This window comes from Epinephelus lanceolatus, chromosome 3, assembly GCF_041903045.1.
Source record: "Epinephelus lanceolatus isolate andai-2023 chromosome 3, ASM4190304v1, whole genome shotgun sequence".
In the NCBI taxonomy this organism is placed as follows: domain Eukaryota; kingdom Metazoa; phylum Chordata; class Actinopteri; order Perciformes; family Serranidae; genus Epinephelus; species Epinephelus lanceolatus.
Genome location: NC_135736.1, coordinates 28525306 through 28541813, shown reverse-complemented (window position 1 = coordinate 28541813; position 16508 = coordinate 28525306). Strand labels below are relative to the sequence as shown.

The 16508-nt window shown below is 40.1% G+C and overlaps 2 protein-coding genes across 3 annotated transcripts; one reads left to right on the top strand and one right to left on the bottom strand.

The window, feature by feature from the left end:
- Window positions 1-919: 919 nt before the first annotated feature.
- Window positions 920-3294, bottom strand: hemgn (hemogen). Of its 2 annotated transcripts, none has more exons than XM_033623547.2 (4): window positions 3099-3294; window positions 2633-2711; window positions 1535-2166; window positions 920-1399 (listed from the first exon to the last, which is right to left on the bottom strand). In XM_033623547.2, the coding sequence occupies exons 1-4, from the start codon at window positions 3160-3162 to the stop codon at window positions 1293-1295; spliced, it is 882 nt and encodes a 293-aa protein (XP_033479438.1). In that variant the 5' UTR covers window positions 3163-3294; the 3' UTR covers window positions 920-1292. The 2 variants fall into 2 exon arrangements, with proteins under 2 accessions (XP_033479438.1, XP_033479437.1); XM_033623546.2 differs by having other exon boundaries at window positions 2621-2711; window positions 3099-3292.
- A 4552-nt stretch (window positions 3295-7846) lies between these two features.
- anp32b (acidic (leucine-rich) nuclear phosphoprotein 32 family, member B) lies at window positions 7847-16387 on the top strand. The gene is made up of 7 exons (XM_033624723.2): window positions 7847-8071; window positions 10447-10596; window positions 10689-10811; window positions 11680-11872; window positions 12211-12335; window positions 12442-12508; window positions 15708-16387. The coding sequence occupies exons 1-7, from the start codon at window positions 8018-8020 to the stop codon at window positions 15788-15790; spliced, it is 795 nt and encodes a 264-aa protein (XP_033480614.1). The 5' UTR covers window positions 7847-8017; the 3' UTR covers window positions 15791-16387.
- The last annotated feature ends 121 nt before the right edge of the window (window positions 16388-16508 follow it).

Sequence of the window (16508 nt, the reverse complement as noted above, 5' to 3'; positions counted from 1 at the left end):
ACAATTCCATCCTTGGAAGAATGGACTTCTAGTTGTTATGGAGTATTTTGACATTGTGGTGTTGTCAGTGTTGGTAAGGTTTTGAAATGTAAGGCTACAGATAAGGCCTAGTTACCCTAGGTAAAAATATAATAAGTAATGTAACTATTTTAATTACTGTCTAAAAGTACTGTATCTCATTACATTTAATTACTTTACTAACAAATGTTTTAAACTGGGCAATAAAGCTGAAAATGTCCAGAAATAGACTTTGCCAAAAGAAGGCATGTCTGCATGATGACAAGACGCAAATCAACAGAATTAAAGTTTTATTCTACAAATAATCTTTTAGCTAAGTTAAAGTGGATGTAACCCCTTTATGATCACCAGTATTTTGATTAATAACTGTAATTTAATAACGTGTTTTCTCTGCAACTGATTACAGTTAGATTTAATTTGTAATTTAACTGCATATAACTGCCTACATGTAACTAGTTACTCCTCAGCACTGTATCCAAATACTCTTCCACCTCAGTATATCATCAACAAAATAAAGGTTTTACAGGCAGATTAAGTAAAGCCAGTTATTCCAAAGGCCTATAAGAGCAGAAAACAAGATTTTTTTTTTAGAGTATTTGTATTTCATCTGATAAAATTTGACCATAGTTAAATTTCTCCATCTAAGTGGAAAAAAGACAAATTCTGGGTGATACAAAAGCAGAAAGATCCTCAAAAAACTAAGCAATAATAAAATACAATACATTTATGTCTCATAGGAGCCTGTACAAACACACCATTATAATCTATGATCTTCACACATTTTGTAAGATAGTAAATAGAGGGATTAATAAAAATCTATTAATAAATTTAAAGGAAATCTCTTTTATTGTATTACTGATCACACATTTATCACATAATAATAATGACCACAGTTAGATGATTGTAAGCATTTTTATTTTATTCGGTGAAAAACAACTTTTACAAAAGTCTATCAAATAAATCCACAATTACAAACACAATCATTACCAGTGATTTATACCATTTACTTTTAAATACAAACAAGCAAAATTTGCAGTTTACTAAATGCAAAATACAAAATAGAATTCATGAGCTTCGCAGTGAAGCACACCACCAGAATAAATAAGCATACAGGTTGGGTTTGAATTCATACATTTGTCAAATAAGCAATGCATATATGCTCAACGTGTTTGTTCTCTGCAACCAACAGGCTGCACACTAACCAAAATTATACTCAGGTACAAAGAGGATGTAGTCTGAGTCGAGGCAGTATCTGAAAAGTGCGTTTTGGAGAATTAGAATCCTGGGAAATATCTTTGTGGAGGAGGCGTTGAGGTCAAGGTTAGAGTTGAGAACGTTTCGTTTTGTTCGGATACGTTGATCAACGGTGTCTCAGTCAACTCTAAAAAAAAAAAAAAAAAAGACAGGATACAGTTAAAATTAAGACAAATTAAACTCTTCAATCAGGCAAATGTTCTTATGTTTCCACACCATTCATCCTCCTGAGTCCTGGCAATTATAATTTCCTCTGTATTACCTTCATCAGCCTTTTTGTCTTGAGATGGAGCAATGTCTTCTTCCTCATCTGGGCCCAAGTCCTCAATCAGGACTGGGGCAAGGGGCTCCCTGCCTTGAGACTCTGAGTAGAAGGTCACCTGGGGAGGAGCTGTGGGAGGAGCAGGATCTGCAGCTGGAACAGGGGCTTGGGTCACAGCTGGAGCTGGGACAGTGTCTGGAGCTGGAGCTGGAGCTGAATCTTGGACAGGTGATTCTTGGACAGGGATTGGCGCCATATCCAGAGCTGCAGCTAGAGATGGAGCCAGAGCTGATGGTGAAAAAGAGGCTGGTGTCGGGTCAACGAAAGCTGGAGACGTCAGAGTGGGAGCAAAGATGGGGCTTTGGATGGATCCAAACACCAGTGGAGGAGCCGGGGTGGCAAGGACAGTTGGAGGTTGTGGTTCCACAGCAAGTGAGGGCGTCAGAGAGCCTGGTGTTTGATCTGGGATGAACTCAGCAGGCTCAGGCACCACCACTACTGCAGGAGCATCTGGAGGGTTTTCTGCCTCCTCCAGAATGACAGATATCTCCGGTGGGGGCTCGCTCTTCCTGGGCCTTCCCCTCCTCTTCATGCCACCATCAGCCCTGGGTCTTTTCCTCTGTCTCTCCACCCTGAGAGAGTGCAGCAATTGTAATCAACCCAAACAAAAGTGGACATTGATACAGCTCTTTGTGATTCTTTGGCAAAAGCTAATAGTACAAAGTCCTTGACCTGGATCTGGGGCGTCAATAGAAACACCAGAGCAACCTTTGGTTTCCTCTTGCTCCATATTCAATATAAAGCAGAGGAGTGATAAGCAGCTGGAGTGCTGATAATGCTTCAACCGCGCATTGTACAGTGCAGTGTTATATACTGCAAGTTTTGTTAATGCAGCCTCACTAAACATTCCTGAATCAATCAATCATGCTTTTTATTTTTACTCTGCATTGCTTCAAAACAACTATTCACTGTATCATTGCATTAGTACATACTGTCCGCACTGCTAAACCTATGACGGTTAGTCAACATGAACATAGCTGTAAATGTAGGTCACTGCACACTGACTGTGCTTTTTTATAAATTTACCCCAAAACCCACTGGTTAGTCTCCTTCTCTTCTGCTTCAGCCTTTCTCTTCCTGAGAAGGTCCCTGTCTCGCAACCTGCGACGGATCCCACCTATAAAACAGAGAAAACATTATATCAAGGGCCGTATGAAATCATAGAGACACAGAGAAGTATATTTTTATGCATGACCGGTAAATGTGAGTGACGAATGGCACATAAAGATGTGTTTATGGACATTTTTTCTTTCAGCTACACACTGGCAAGTCTTTGACTGGAACATTTCCACACTATACTTTAAATAAAGGCTAAAAATGTCTCTCCTCTGTAGTAACAGCAGCTTATCTGTAGATTAAAGTATTTCTGTCTGAGCTGACCAAAAGCCTCCACACAGCATGTGGATGAATAACCGGTTCATTCAACTTTCTAGTGCAGGAATACTGCAGTAACAACTTAACAACTTAAAAAAAAACAAAACGTGAAGAATGTTGTAAAAGTTACCTTGGTCCTCATTGGGATTTTTATATTCCGACTCTTGTGTCTCTTGTTGCAACGTCTCCTCCATTCTGAGTCCTGCTATGAATGAATTCAACTCATTGAAGGCGCGCAAGCACAGAACAGAAGACAGAATAACTTCTGACTGTTTTCTATTCCCACCCCTTCGTGAATTATCTGGTTAACCATTACCATAGTGCTGGAAGAGTTCTTGCAGCTTTGGTCTTATCATATTTGTGAAGCTGGAGGAGTTGGCACAGTACTGACAGACAGAAAAAAAATGACCAGAGCAAGTTATGTGAGGGCAGATAGGGACAGAATATTTACGCTATGTGGTGACAGGGGAAATGCATGTAGAAGATGGATTATTAGACTGAAATGTTGTCGTAATAAAACCAATGTACAGACTGGAAATTAAAAGAGACTCCTCTGTTTTGCAGACAGGTTTATGAGCAAGCCTGCAGCTGATAATAAAACTATAATGCTGCTGTTGCTTATCAATGGCACAAGTACTGATTTTTTTTAAACTGTTATTCAATGTTTAACTTGCTAAATATTGTTGACACACACCCTGAATTGATGACTGAATGTGTCTACTGAGCACAGGCCCAGGGGCCCAAAAGTGTCAGAGGGCCCCTTGGCCTTCACCTGCAAAATGTCACTCAAATAAACATGTACTGACCAGGAAAACACTCAAATTGACCACAAAGAGACACAAAAAAGATGCAAAGAAACTGCCGAAATGATACAAATTTATGAAAAAAAGGTCCAAAACAACTACAAAGACACACAAAATGACTATAAGGAGACACAAAATGACCAAAAAAGACAGAAAATGAACCTAAAGAGACAAAAAAATTACCTCAAAGACTCACAAAATGATGACGAAGAAATACAAAACAACCACAAAAAGACAGAAAATGACTTCAAAGAGACAAAAAATGACGACAAATAGACACACAACAACCAAAGGGGACACAAAATGACTTTAAAGACACAAAAACCATGACAAAGAGACACAAAATTACTTTAAAGAGACACAAAACAACCAGTGAAGACACAAAATGACTTTAAAGAGACAAACAAGATGACAAATAGACACACATTTACCAAAAGGGACACAAAATGACTTTAAAGAGACACAAAATGAATTTAAAGGGACACAAAATGGCTTTAAATGGACACAAAACAACTACAAAGACTCACAAAATGGCCACAAATGACCTCAAAGACACACAAAATGACCACACACAATGTTATCACAGAGATTCTATGTGTCTTGCTCTTATTTAGGAGAGGTGGGGCCTTCTGCTTATTTGTGCTCAGGGGTTCATTGTCTCATAATCCACACGTGGCAGTTGCAAACAGGTCAAAAGTTATATGAAACTCTGAATATGATATAAAAAAACCAGCAAATTTCTAAAGCCTTGCATGTTGCTTTTTGTATAAATAACAATAATCCCCACTAAACATACTAAAAAACATTTTATTTGTGATAAATCTGTCTTGTTCTAAGAATGCAATGTGTTATAAAGAGCTCTGGGTAGGCTGCTGTGTTGAAAAGCTATCAGATAGCCTTTAGAGACCAAGCCAGAAATCCTGTCTTTAGCCGGAGAAGGGGCATACCCATCTTATCTCACAGATGGAGAGCTGCTCAGTTGGGGTGTGTTCTCAATCTTCTCACAGCACATTGAGCCCTGATGTGTGTATTTGAGCCACTCAGAGAAAAAAGCTGCCCAGCAGAGTAAATAACACTCAACTGCCAATTGCCTCCAGCACTGTAGGGGAAATGTTGAGGGTCTCTTGGTTAAATTCAAGGAGCGTCTTTCAGTTCACACACACTTCAGAAAATTACAGTAAGAGAACTGCATGTTAATCTGAACTACCGTCTGTCTGTCTGTCTGTAGTACATTCTATATGGATGAACCTATGAGTGTAGACAAGATGCAGTCATGGGCGGACTGTGAGGCAATGGACCCCTGCGCACAGATACGCAAAAGGCCCCACTACTTCTCCTATAAGAGCAAGACCCATGAACTTTGGGATGGTTGTGCATCTTTTTGTTTGTTTGTGGTGCATCTTTTTGTGGTTTTGTGTCTCTTTGTTATCATTTTGTGTCTCTTTGAGGTATGATTGTGTCTTTTTGGGTCATTTTGTGTCTCTTTGTAGTTCTTTTGTATCTTGTTGTGGTTGTTTGTGTCGCTTTGAGGTCATTTTGTGTGTCTTTGAGGTATACTTGATTCCCTTTGTAGTGTTTTTGTGTCTCACTGAAGTCATTTTGTGTCTTTTTGTAGTTCCTTTGTATCACTTTGTAGTCATTGTTGTGTCTTTGAACTCATTTTGTGTTTCTTTGGGGTATATTTGTGTCTTTCTTGGTCGTTTTGTGTCTCTTTACAGTTCCTTTGTATCTCTTTGAGGCTGTGTGTTTCTCTTTGAGGTCATTTTGTGTGTCTTCGAGGGAAATTTGTGTCTTTTTTTGTCTCTTTGTGGTTGTTTTTGTGTCTTTGAACTAATTTTGTGTCTCCTTGAAGTATATTTGTGTTTTGTTGCTTTTGTGTCTCTGTCGTCCCTCTGCATGTCTTTCTAAATGCTTCACATCTCTTTATAGTCCCTTTGCAGGTCTTTCTAGTCATTTTCTGTCTCTTTGTAGTTCCCTCGCATCTTTTTGTAGTCATTTCGTTTCTGTTTGAGATAAATATATATTTTTGGTCATTTTGTGTCTCTCTGTAGTCATTTTGTGTGTCTTTGTAGTTTCTTTGCATCTCTTTGAGGTTGTTAATGTTTCTTTGGGGTCATTTTGTGTCTTCGAGGTATATTTGTGTCTTTCCTGGATGTTTTGTGTCTCTTTGTGGTTCCTTTATATCCCTTTGTAGTCGTTTTTATGTCTTTGAAGTCATTTTTTGATTATTTGGAGTATATTTGTGTCTTTCTTGGTCGTTTTGTGTCTCTTTATAGTTCCTGTGAATCTCTTTGTGGTTGTGTGTGAATCTCTGAGGTCATTTGAGGTAAATTTGTGTCTCTCTGTAGTTGTTTTTGTCTCTTATAAGTCATTTAGTCTTTTTGGGGTATATCTGTCTATTTCCTTGGTCATTTGTTGTCCCTTTGCACGTCATTCTAGTGGTTTTGTGTTTCTTTGTTGTCCCTTTGCATGTCTTTGTGGTCTTTTTGTGTCACTTTGTGGTCATTTTGTGTCTCTATGAGGCTGGTACAGGTTAATTTGAGTGACAGTTTACAGGTGACTCGGGGGCCCCGGACACTTTAGGCCCCTGGGCCTGTGCCCTGTAAGCCTGTTCAGTAATCCATCCATGGATGCAGTGGAAAATATAATTCACCTGTTTTGTTCAGGATAGATTTTAATGTTGAAAAAACTCATCTTGCAAAGCCCATGCAATACCAAGTATCACAACCTCCTTCTCTGACATACACTGACTAGGATGAACAAACTGTCCCACTAGTAAAATCAAACAAAACCTAACACACTTATAATCACACATGCAAACAACCTTGAACATTTTCCAGCATCTCCAGTATCAGTGTTGATTTCCAGCTGGCCAAAAGACCGCAGTTAACTCCTCAGCTGATAAATGTCCCGCAGACATAAGGATGGACTTCCTCCAAGTATCCACATCTCTCCAAATGACTGATTATTATCAGCACTACTGTTACAGCCACAGCGCAGAAAAGGCTGTCACTCACTCACACACACACACCCCTACTGTTGCACTATGAATCTCATATTTGAGGAATGTCATAGCAGATATTACAGTGCCACCTTCTGGTGCACATTTTCAAGTACCAAGCGCTGATTAAAAAACTGTTATATTGATGTATTATGTAGCCTACATAAAACTTGCACAAAGCATAAACTATTAGGATGATGTACCTTTAACAGTGACATGTTGGCATTATAGCTTGGATCCTGTGGTAATGTGTGTTATATCTATGCACTATAAACCTTAAAATAGATCCATAATTTTATTAAAATACATAATAGAATTGCTGATTCATAATTTAATGTATAAAAAATCAACAATTCCTGCTAAGTACACTTCTACTTGAGGGCTCTGGGGTCTCAGGAAGTAAAGGGGGGTGGGGTTGGAGGGGGTGCCCTGCTCTCCATGTGCATATACAATGCTCTCTTTACTGCAAACCAAACACACCCCTCCTTTCTCGCAGGACGTCCAAACGGTTAAAGGAATCTGGCATTTATGAACCACAAGTACAACACAATTTATCCACTGTGCACTTTATTGATCATAACGGGCACAAAGGGTTACAGATTCATCACTGGCTGGGCTACAATTGCAAATATGCAGCTGGCAAACAAAGGAAGGCAACAGGTTTAAGTGGGGATCAACACAGGAATTCCTCACCACGTTGGGTTTTCACCTTATTTACACATTGCATGTGAAAGTATATGAATATGACTTTAAATATATGAAACGTGGCTGTTTCCAAGCTGTAGAACTTTAAGAGAAGCAGATAAACAAAGTTGACCATATGACCTACTTTATCGACGTCTGACTGGTTGAATGCTGTTTAGCTGCACACATATGTTCTGCATTTTTTTGCGTGTAATAAATTTGACTACACCAACAAAAGCCTCTTATATTCACTCAACATAGTACAGTAGTTTCCTTGCAGAAATAAATTGCACCATAGCACCGTTTCGGGGCAGCGTCATGTTTTGTGACTGCAATGCCTTTATAGAGGCGATGGGCGTGCTGGACGCAGATGGCGCTGTTGAGCATATATTTTGTTTCAGTCCCGTTTCCCTCCATGGTTTCTCCTCTCTCCGACTAACTTAGCGTTTGGCTCAGTTCATTATACAGTCCTATATTCTCCCTCCATTAGGGCATCTCTGCCTTTGGACTGAAGATCCCAACAAAACCCAAGAGAGAAAAGTTTTACTTTCATAGGGCAAGATGGACATGAGCAAGAGGATCCACTTGGAGCTAAGAAACAGGACACCGTCTGATGTGAGTCGTGCTTTTTTAAAACCAACCCTTAGTTTTCTGGTTAGCCTTGCTAGCCAGCTTGCTACTTTTTTGCTTTGCGAGTGACCTGTGTGGCTAACGTAATGGTGACCACATGGGCTTTAGGTTGTGATTCTCGTTCATAATAGGGCGGAAAACACTCGCACAACAAGCTTAATCCTTTATACTGGTCTGGATTGGGCGTATGGGGGCAAGGAGAGGAGAAAAGCTATATTCAATCGTTACTTTGAAACGGCGATTCCCCCTCAGCTTGCTGGCATTATTGCAGTGCTTTAACCGTTTCGCAGCCTCCTTGGTCAGTGGTGCACACACGATCCAGCTCGACTCCCCCGTTGTACCACAATTAGTAAACTTCTTTTTACGCTGATATGTGAACACATTTGCTTCCTGCGCCGCGTTTGGCATTCACAGAGCGGTATATTTTATACAGACCTTGGTAGCCATGTTTGCTGCTAGCATAACTGCTAAAATGGGGCGCTTTTTAAAATAACACAAATGCTTTTTTTACAACTCCGAAGCCACGGTGCTGAAAATGAGTTTTTGTTACATGTTAACGGGGCCGTCGGCGATCACGAGTGATGTGCTGAAATTTCTGTGGACTACGTTAATATCAAATGGCCAGATTCAGCAGCGACAACAAAAAACAGTCGCTTGATTCACGAGTCATCCATACCTTGATCACTTAACGTTAAGCCACTGTTACTATCACCGAAAGCCAGTTGGTATTTACACGCAATGTAGCAGGTAGCCAGCCATTCCTGTTAAAGTGGGTTGTTTAAAAGCCACGTTTAAGCTGTTGCAAGTTTTTTTTAAAGGGAGTGTGCAGCGGTTTATTCCCAAAAATAGCTAACACGCTCGTACAGCAGCTGCGTTACCCCCTTTTCATATCGTTGCATCCATTTGCTAAATATTGCATACTTCTTTAATGAAGTCTGGTGATCAGATGAGTCGCAGTCATTCAAGCAGCAGCAGCAGCCTAACTTAGTATTTTTGTTCCCGCCATATTACCCTCCTCGTTACACCGAGCAAAGACAACAAAATACACCTATATACATGTTAAAAAGCCCAAACACAACTGTTCTGTCGACTAGTAATGGCTGTTAAAGCTAAACTTGGCGTTGTTTGCCACTAAACGGATCGATGTGTTGGCCAGCGGCTTCATTAACCGAGCCAGCCTGCTTGAATGACACGGAGATCCGGTGCACCGCGCTTGATGCGTGGGCAGCCAAAAACTCGACGGTCGGCGTTTCCTCTCGACTCATGCACGATATAAAACTCGTTTAACATCGTTAAAATCACTTAGATAGCGTGTAAGTAGCGGTAATTACTCTTTCTAGGCAGCACTTTTTTGTCATTGAAGTGTTCAGAGAACTGCATACTGTGTCTCAGGAATCGCCATGTTGTCATTCTGTCGTCTTTGAAGCTCTGGGAGAAAGGAACTGTCTCCATCTTTGTTTTTACTAAATTTCCGTTCTCAATATATTTCCTTCGCCACTTCGACCTGAAAACGACGTCGTGCCCTGTAACAAACCGGCAATAACGGTCGTTCTCTCGACGACAAGGAATATTCCACTTCCCACCATGAAAGCTGGTTTAACGACAAAAAAAGAAAATCTGTACTAAGGGTGTATTCGCAATCCTTTCCGTTGCTGTTGGGTTGGCTAATGGCGGGCAGACAGACCTCTGTAGCTGCTCCTCTGCTGCACGGCAGCGTTTAAAAGGGGCAATGGCTAGCCTGTAGCGAGCTAGCTCACTAAAAATCATTGCATTTGTCATTAGTGACTGCATCAGCAGGCCATGGGAAGCTACTGGCTTTCTCTTCCTCGTTTCCACGAAATCACTACATTATCCGTGGTGCTCAGGTGAACGGAGCACACGGGTGTTTTTAGGTGGAGACACAGGATCCGTTTCGGTGCTTTTAGTTGAGAAATCGTGATGTTTGACGGTTGACAGCAACTTTTTTTGCAACGTTTTTGTCCGACACTGAATTGCGCAACCAGTGTTAGCTTTAACTGAGTCAAAGTAACTCCGCCTTCAGACTTGTTTTTCTAATATTTTACACCAACTACGAAATAGCTTTTAATTACTTTACACCAAGTAAAGGGCCATTTTGCTCAACAACACCCCCTAATAAACACATTATAATTATGCTGTTTGCCAACTTGTTTTAATTAATTTGTTCACAAAGTTATATAACTGTGTTTCAGAAATGCTATTTTATAAAACATTTTGCAATATTTTTTATTTTATTTCAACATAAATTGTAATTACAGATGAATAAAAGCAAGTGTAGTTTCACTAATTGCATTAAACTGTATTGGTTTTTATGGTAATATATTTATTTATCTATATTTCAGGTACGAGAACTCGTCCTTGACAATTGTCGATCAGCTGAAGGAAAAATCGAAGGCCTCACAGCTGAGTTTGTCAACCTGGAGTTCCTCAGTTTGATAAATGTTTGCTTAATGTCAGTTTCCAACCTGCCTAAACTAGGAAAACTCAAAAAGGTAAGAAAAATGATGTTTCACCCCAGTACCTCCTGTGCAAGAATTGTGATAAAGTGTCTGCTGTCATAACGTTTCTCTCCACCATCTTTCAGCTGGAGTTGAGTGACAACAGAATCAGCGGAGGCCTTGATGTTTTAGCAGAGAAACTCCCCAACCTCACACATCTAAACCTGAGTGGCAACAAATTGAAAGACATCAGCACATTGGAACCGTTGGTATGTTTTTCAGACATGTTAGAAGCAACACACCACATGTGTCCATCTGCATGCCTCCAGACTGTACGCTGTGTGTTTACTCTGTCTTAGGTGGGGGCAGACATGGTGCTTTTTGTGACAGATTTATCATAATTAGACAAAGCATTTTAAATATTTAGACAAAAACTTCTATGCACACAATGTCATTAATGTAAATATGATTACAGTTAGTTAGCTGTTATTACCCCAACCCATTGCATACAAATCACATACATGTTTCTAATTCCAGCACTGCTTTGTGTATCTTTATTCAGATATCAATATTTAATCTGTTCTTGACACTAAACACACACTGCAGCTGACCCTAAGAAGAGTTCAGGAGAGATCCTCCTTATCAATTGCAAATTTATTGAATACCCACTTATATGAATTTCAAATAATGACTGGAAATGCATTTAAGAACAACAACAAAATAGTAGACCTTTGAGAAAACTGCATATAACATTCTCCTTGTTAGAGGTGTAGGAAACTGCCATGTATTTATTTTTTGTGTAGATTCAGTTGCGAAACATAATATATTTAAAGTAATTGAATAAAAACAAATGCAAAATAGTTTTTTTACTATCCAGATAATGATGTACCTTACCAATAAAGTTAGTTTACATTGATGGAAAACATATAAATCCATCATTTCCACAAATTAGTTCTCCTTACAGTTTCCCAGTACAGCCAGTCACATTAATGAGATCTCTTTATAATTGATATTGGATATAAATATCAACACCCAACCTTGTACTCAGCACACTCACACTAGCAGCTAGTACCATAAAGACAAGACAAGACATGCAGCAGTTTGTCATCACAGCACCTCGCTTCATCTGATCAACAGAAAAAGCTGGATAACCTGAAGAGTTTGGACCTGTTCAACTGTGAAGTGACAAACCTGAATGACTACAGAGAGAGCGTGTTCAAGCTGCTGCCACAGCTCACCTACCTGGATGGCTACGACATGGAGGACAGGGAAGCCTCAGACTCTGACGGAGAGGTGGATGGAGACGGCGTAGATGACGATGAAGATGAAGGTGAGAAGTTTTTCCAGTATCTCAGAGAAGGCTCAAGGACGCCTTACTAGACAGTTGAAAAAAGGCAGCAACGCAGTAATATACAATAATAAATCATCATCATCAGTGCAGAAGTCCACAACAGCTGTAAAGATACCAACACAAGATGAATACACCACTAAATAATATGAATACAGTTCACTCTCATCATGGCTGCCTGCCTGAACCTTTGTTTTGATTTCCATAGCAACACTATTTAATAAACTGCGCCCTTCACTTTGAACATGGACTTTATAACTGTTGGACTTTGCATGATTCCACTCTGTGGCTGACCGGCTGTTGTTGCCTTTGTATTGCAGAGGGAGAGGAGGAGGAAGATGAGGACGGAGAGGAGGAGGACTTTGACGAGGAGGAGGAGGATGAGGAAGACGAAGAGGAGGTAGAAGGAGAAGAGGATGACGATGAGGTCAGCGGGGAAGATGAGGTAATTAAAAACACAAAGCTCGACAGAATTATTTGGCTGAAAATCTTCTTACAAGGAGTTTGGATTCGTCGTTTCTGTTTTAACTTGTACACTTTTGTCTACCAAGGAGGAAGACTTTGGTCAGGATGGGGAAGTGGATGAAGAGGATGATGACGACGAAGACGATGAAGACGGTACGTACTGCTTCTGTGCTTGAACACAGTCCCACTCACATTAAAAAAATGCATTCAAGCCAAAGCACCTTGAAAACTTATTTCAACACAGTAAACTACTACTCTACGTACAACACAACAGTTCCTCAAACTCTCCGTCACAACTCCAAACTCTCCACAGGGCAAATAATTGTTTTATGTTTGTATGTCCTAATAGGTGGGACATTTCTTATTCTGCCCTGTACTTCAGGTGCATTAAGTATGAGGAAACTTCACAGATTTTTCATAAGCCCTTTTAGATAGGAATTGTGCAAATTTGCAGGAAAGCCCAATCAGTCTTTTTTCAGCATTGGCAGTATAAAAACAAAATTGGGGAGTGCAGCAAAATGCCGCCTACCTACTTTTGTTTATACAGAATGCGCCTTTTTCAGGGTAATGGGGGGCGTGAGCAAGTAACAAAACGTCTAGCTCAGCGTATGACGTAAACAGTGATATGGGAGGGAAGCCGCAGCTGGTCAGTCCCTTGGTGATTCTCTCGTAAGTCGGCCTGTTCTTCATCGTCCCCATCATTTGACAGTTAATGGCCTCTTTGTTTGCGAGGGCAAGGAGGGCGCGCAATTCCTTGTCTCCCCAGTTGCTCATCTTTACAGTGTCTGTCAGGTTTGCGTTTCCCTCTTGCTACTAGCTGTTCGCTAATTCCTGCTATCAGCTGTTTCCTGTTTATCCACCGCCAGTGGCTCGCACATGCGGCGTCATCAACAGTTCCTCCCACAAGTCATCAACAACCCCTCCCGTTGCGGAAGGCCGCCTCGGTCTGTTTAAACTAAAAGGGTTCTGCCAATATGACTACCCTACGAGGCGGAAAATTGGGCGCCTCGGATCAACTCGCCAATCTGGCTCTGTGTGTCTAAACGCTCACAGCTTGCCAGCAAAACAGCCCAACATTCGCGGAAAATCTTGCAGTGTAAAAGGGGCTATAGATTGCGTTAGAGTGAATCATGCAATCTTTCTTCATTAAAAAGGCACTGAACTATTGTTGCAATGAACACTGCAGACAGAGACCAGAATCCATTGATAGTCATGTAACATAGCGACTGAACACACGACTTACCAAATCAAAAAAAATTTACTGTGATTTGTATACTCTGCAGGATTTTCTTAAAAAACAATACAAAGTAATCCCTCTCAGTCATCACTGATGACCCACTGGAAGTGTGTGGTGGTGTATTTATCTGCAGAGACTCTGCTCTCTGCCTGAGTTACCTTATTGTGCTCTTATTATGCTGTGTTAGGGACATTTTTCATTTTGGGCACAGTGCACAGGTGAGGTTAGGACTGTATGAAAGGGTAGCAACCAGGTGCCAGACTCTAAGCAGCAGGCATCCAAGGAAAAGCTATGAAAATTGTAGACACATTGTCGAAAAAACACAAATAAAGCAAGGCACAAAGCTTGTTACACAACGAGCGTGAATGTTGGGTTGGCTTTCACTTTTGCTGGCAAGTGTGTTTACAAACAGTAACTGAATATTCCTGCATATTCTACCTTTAACAGGGTGTCTGCAGGTCCTTTTAATAAAGTCTTAAATGTCTTAAATTCAGTTTTATTAAAATTAGGCTATAAACGTCATTTAAGAGTCTGAAACTTTAATTTGTGAGGTCTGAATTTCCAATAACATTTAGACTAATTTCATTTACATCTTATAATTTCTTTTTGTCAAAATGAGTCAGGTTCTTCTGCGTAAAAGTTCACATTTCTGATGTTACAAATCTTTAAACCCACCACTGAACCTAATACTCGTTTACTTTATATTTGCACTTATGTTTTGGCAAAATGTAGATTAACCTGACTCACTCTAATAACCATATTCCTATATAAAACGGCCTCTGCATGGGACAACGTACATATACTACTTACCTTTATACTTACCTGCCTTGCTTAGATAAGATAAGATACACCTTCATTGATCCCACAATTGAGAAATTCCAACATTGAGAAATTGAACAAGAAAAAGGTGATTTGTCCAAAAATCAGTCTTAAATTTGGTGATATTATCTTGAAAAAGCCTTAAAAAGCTACTTTTTAGAATTAAAAATTAAAGGTGCAAAATAATTCTACATAGCGTCATAAAGTAGGGCCTTTAGTGGTTTTAAAGGCTGCATGACAGTGAAGTGATGTAATTTCCTGATTTTACCATACTGCTCCAGCTGCTCAGTCACCACATCCACATTACATTGTGTAAATATTTGGTGAAAGCATCAATAATCAGCCCAATAATATCATCACAATGTCAATATGAAGGTATTTGGGTAAAAATATATAAATAATGGTATTTGATTTTCTCTGTTGCCCAGCCCTACTCTATTTTTTATTTTTATTGAATAATCAAAGGTCAGTTGTCAAATGTAGGAAACAAATTGTATCTTTAACGGTACTTAAGCTGCAGCTTTAAATAAAAGAAATGTGTGCATTGAATAGTGAGTACATGCACATATGTGGGGACCACAGCGAACTTGATAATGAATTATAAAAACTTGATATCAGGAATAATATGACACCTGCTGGTGGTTCTGCTTACTGAGGCTGCTCTGCACAGGAGAGTTTACAGGGCCTTAACAAGAGACTACTACAGTGATCATACCCATTACTGACCATTCATTATGACTAAAACAAGACACTGTACTGGGATAAATTATGTATTGTCTTTGGGGACAAAAAGATATGAGAATGTTAATTGTTTAAAGCAACATCTGAGGAGTGAGGTCCGGTTAATTCCAGAAAAATGTCAATACTGAAGATCCATATCTGACACTGTTTATTTTCAGCTCCTAATCGTGTAACTTCATATCATGTAGAGACAGCAAAACATGATAGGCACCATTCTTAAACACTGCCCAGACTCCCAGAGATCCCACCAGAGGATGTCTTTAATAATGCTGAAAGATATAAGTTGTTTGTAACAGTTAACACTAAATAAATGTTAAGAGCTCTGCATATGTGTTGAGATATGTAACACATAAAGATTATATCATGTTAAGATTGTAAAAAGGAAAAGCATAAATCCAGCATGCTGTGATTCCTGCATGATTAAAGGCTTGGAGTGAGTCAGGCTGTTGTTTTTTGCAAATGGAATATTAGATTTGTAGTTGCTGTTGTGCTAAAATTGGAGTTTGGTGGCACCATATGACACCACATGACACAGATTTCCTCTTTGCCTCTCAGAAGCAGAAGCTCGCAAAGGCGAGAAGAGAAAGCGAGACCCAGAGGATGAGGACGACGATGATGACGACGAAGACGACGATTAAGAGCAAAACTGAAAAACGAGAGCCTACCGAGTTACCCTTCCTCCCCCACAAACCCGAACGTCCGCCCTCCTACAACTCACACCGCCTTTGTAATCCACGTCTACCCCCCCAGCTCTGAGCTCTTTTTAAGGGGCAAGACTGTACCGGATGGGTGGGCCGAGTGGAGCTGCCGCCCCCTTTTTTTCTCCCCCCTCTCCCTCATGGAACTGAGAGCCACCCAACACCCTCCACCTCACCCACCCCACGGCCCCGAGGTTCTCAGGCAGCCCAGCACTCAGCATTCCACAATTTCACTGTCGATCCCTCTTTATGTATTCCCGTGTGAGGACTTTGGGACTGGTATCTAGTTTTGGGTCTGTGCTTTTAATATTTTGTTGGATGAATTATTTTTTGTTGTTGGGTTTATTATTTCTCATTTTTTTGTCTTTTTTTTTCTGTTCCTTATTTTTTCCCAATAAAATTATTGCTATAGCAGCTGTGCAACCAGCGAGCCATGATTTTTAGTGTGGCTGCCTGTTGCACAAATCAAGGTTGTAGCTACATTTTTACTTTCTGTATGACAAAAAAAACAACTTTGTAAATAAAATGTTAACATTTTGTGCTTTTCTCTCTTCCTGCCTTGGTTTTATTGTGTCCCAAAGTCAATGTAAAGAGATGATGTGACGCCCTTGTCCACCCCTGCTATTACTCTGTGATTATGTTCTCTGCACTGATGGTG

Excerpts from the sequence above, each read along its gene's own strand:
- hemgn (XM_033623546.2), bottom strand. The coding sequence starts at position 3,162 with ATGGAGGAGACGTTGCAACAAGAGACACAAGAGTCGGAATATAAAAAT. Across the intron at positions 2,712-3,098 it reads AAATCCCAATGAGGACCAAG|GTGGGATCCGTCGCAGGTTG; the intron begins GTAACTTTTACA and ends TCTGTTTTATAG. Across the intron at positions 2,167-2,620 it reads ACTAACCAGTGGGTTTTGGG|GGTGGAGAGACAGAGGAAAA; the intron begins GTAAATTTATAA and ends GCACTCTCTCAG.
- anp32b (XM_033624723.2), top strand. The coding sequence starts at position 8,018 with ATGGACATGAGCAAGAGGATCCACTTGGAGCTAAGAAACAGGACACCG. Across the intron at positions 10,597-10,688 it reads AACTAGGAAAACTCAAAAAG|CTGGAGTTGAGTGACAACAG; the intron begins GTAAGAAAAATG and ends ACCATCTTTCAG. Across the intron at positions 12,336-12,441 it reads AGGTCAGCGGGGAAGATGAG|GAGGAAGACTTTGGTCAGGA; the intron begins GTAATTAAAAAC and ends TTGTCTACCAAG.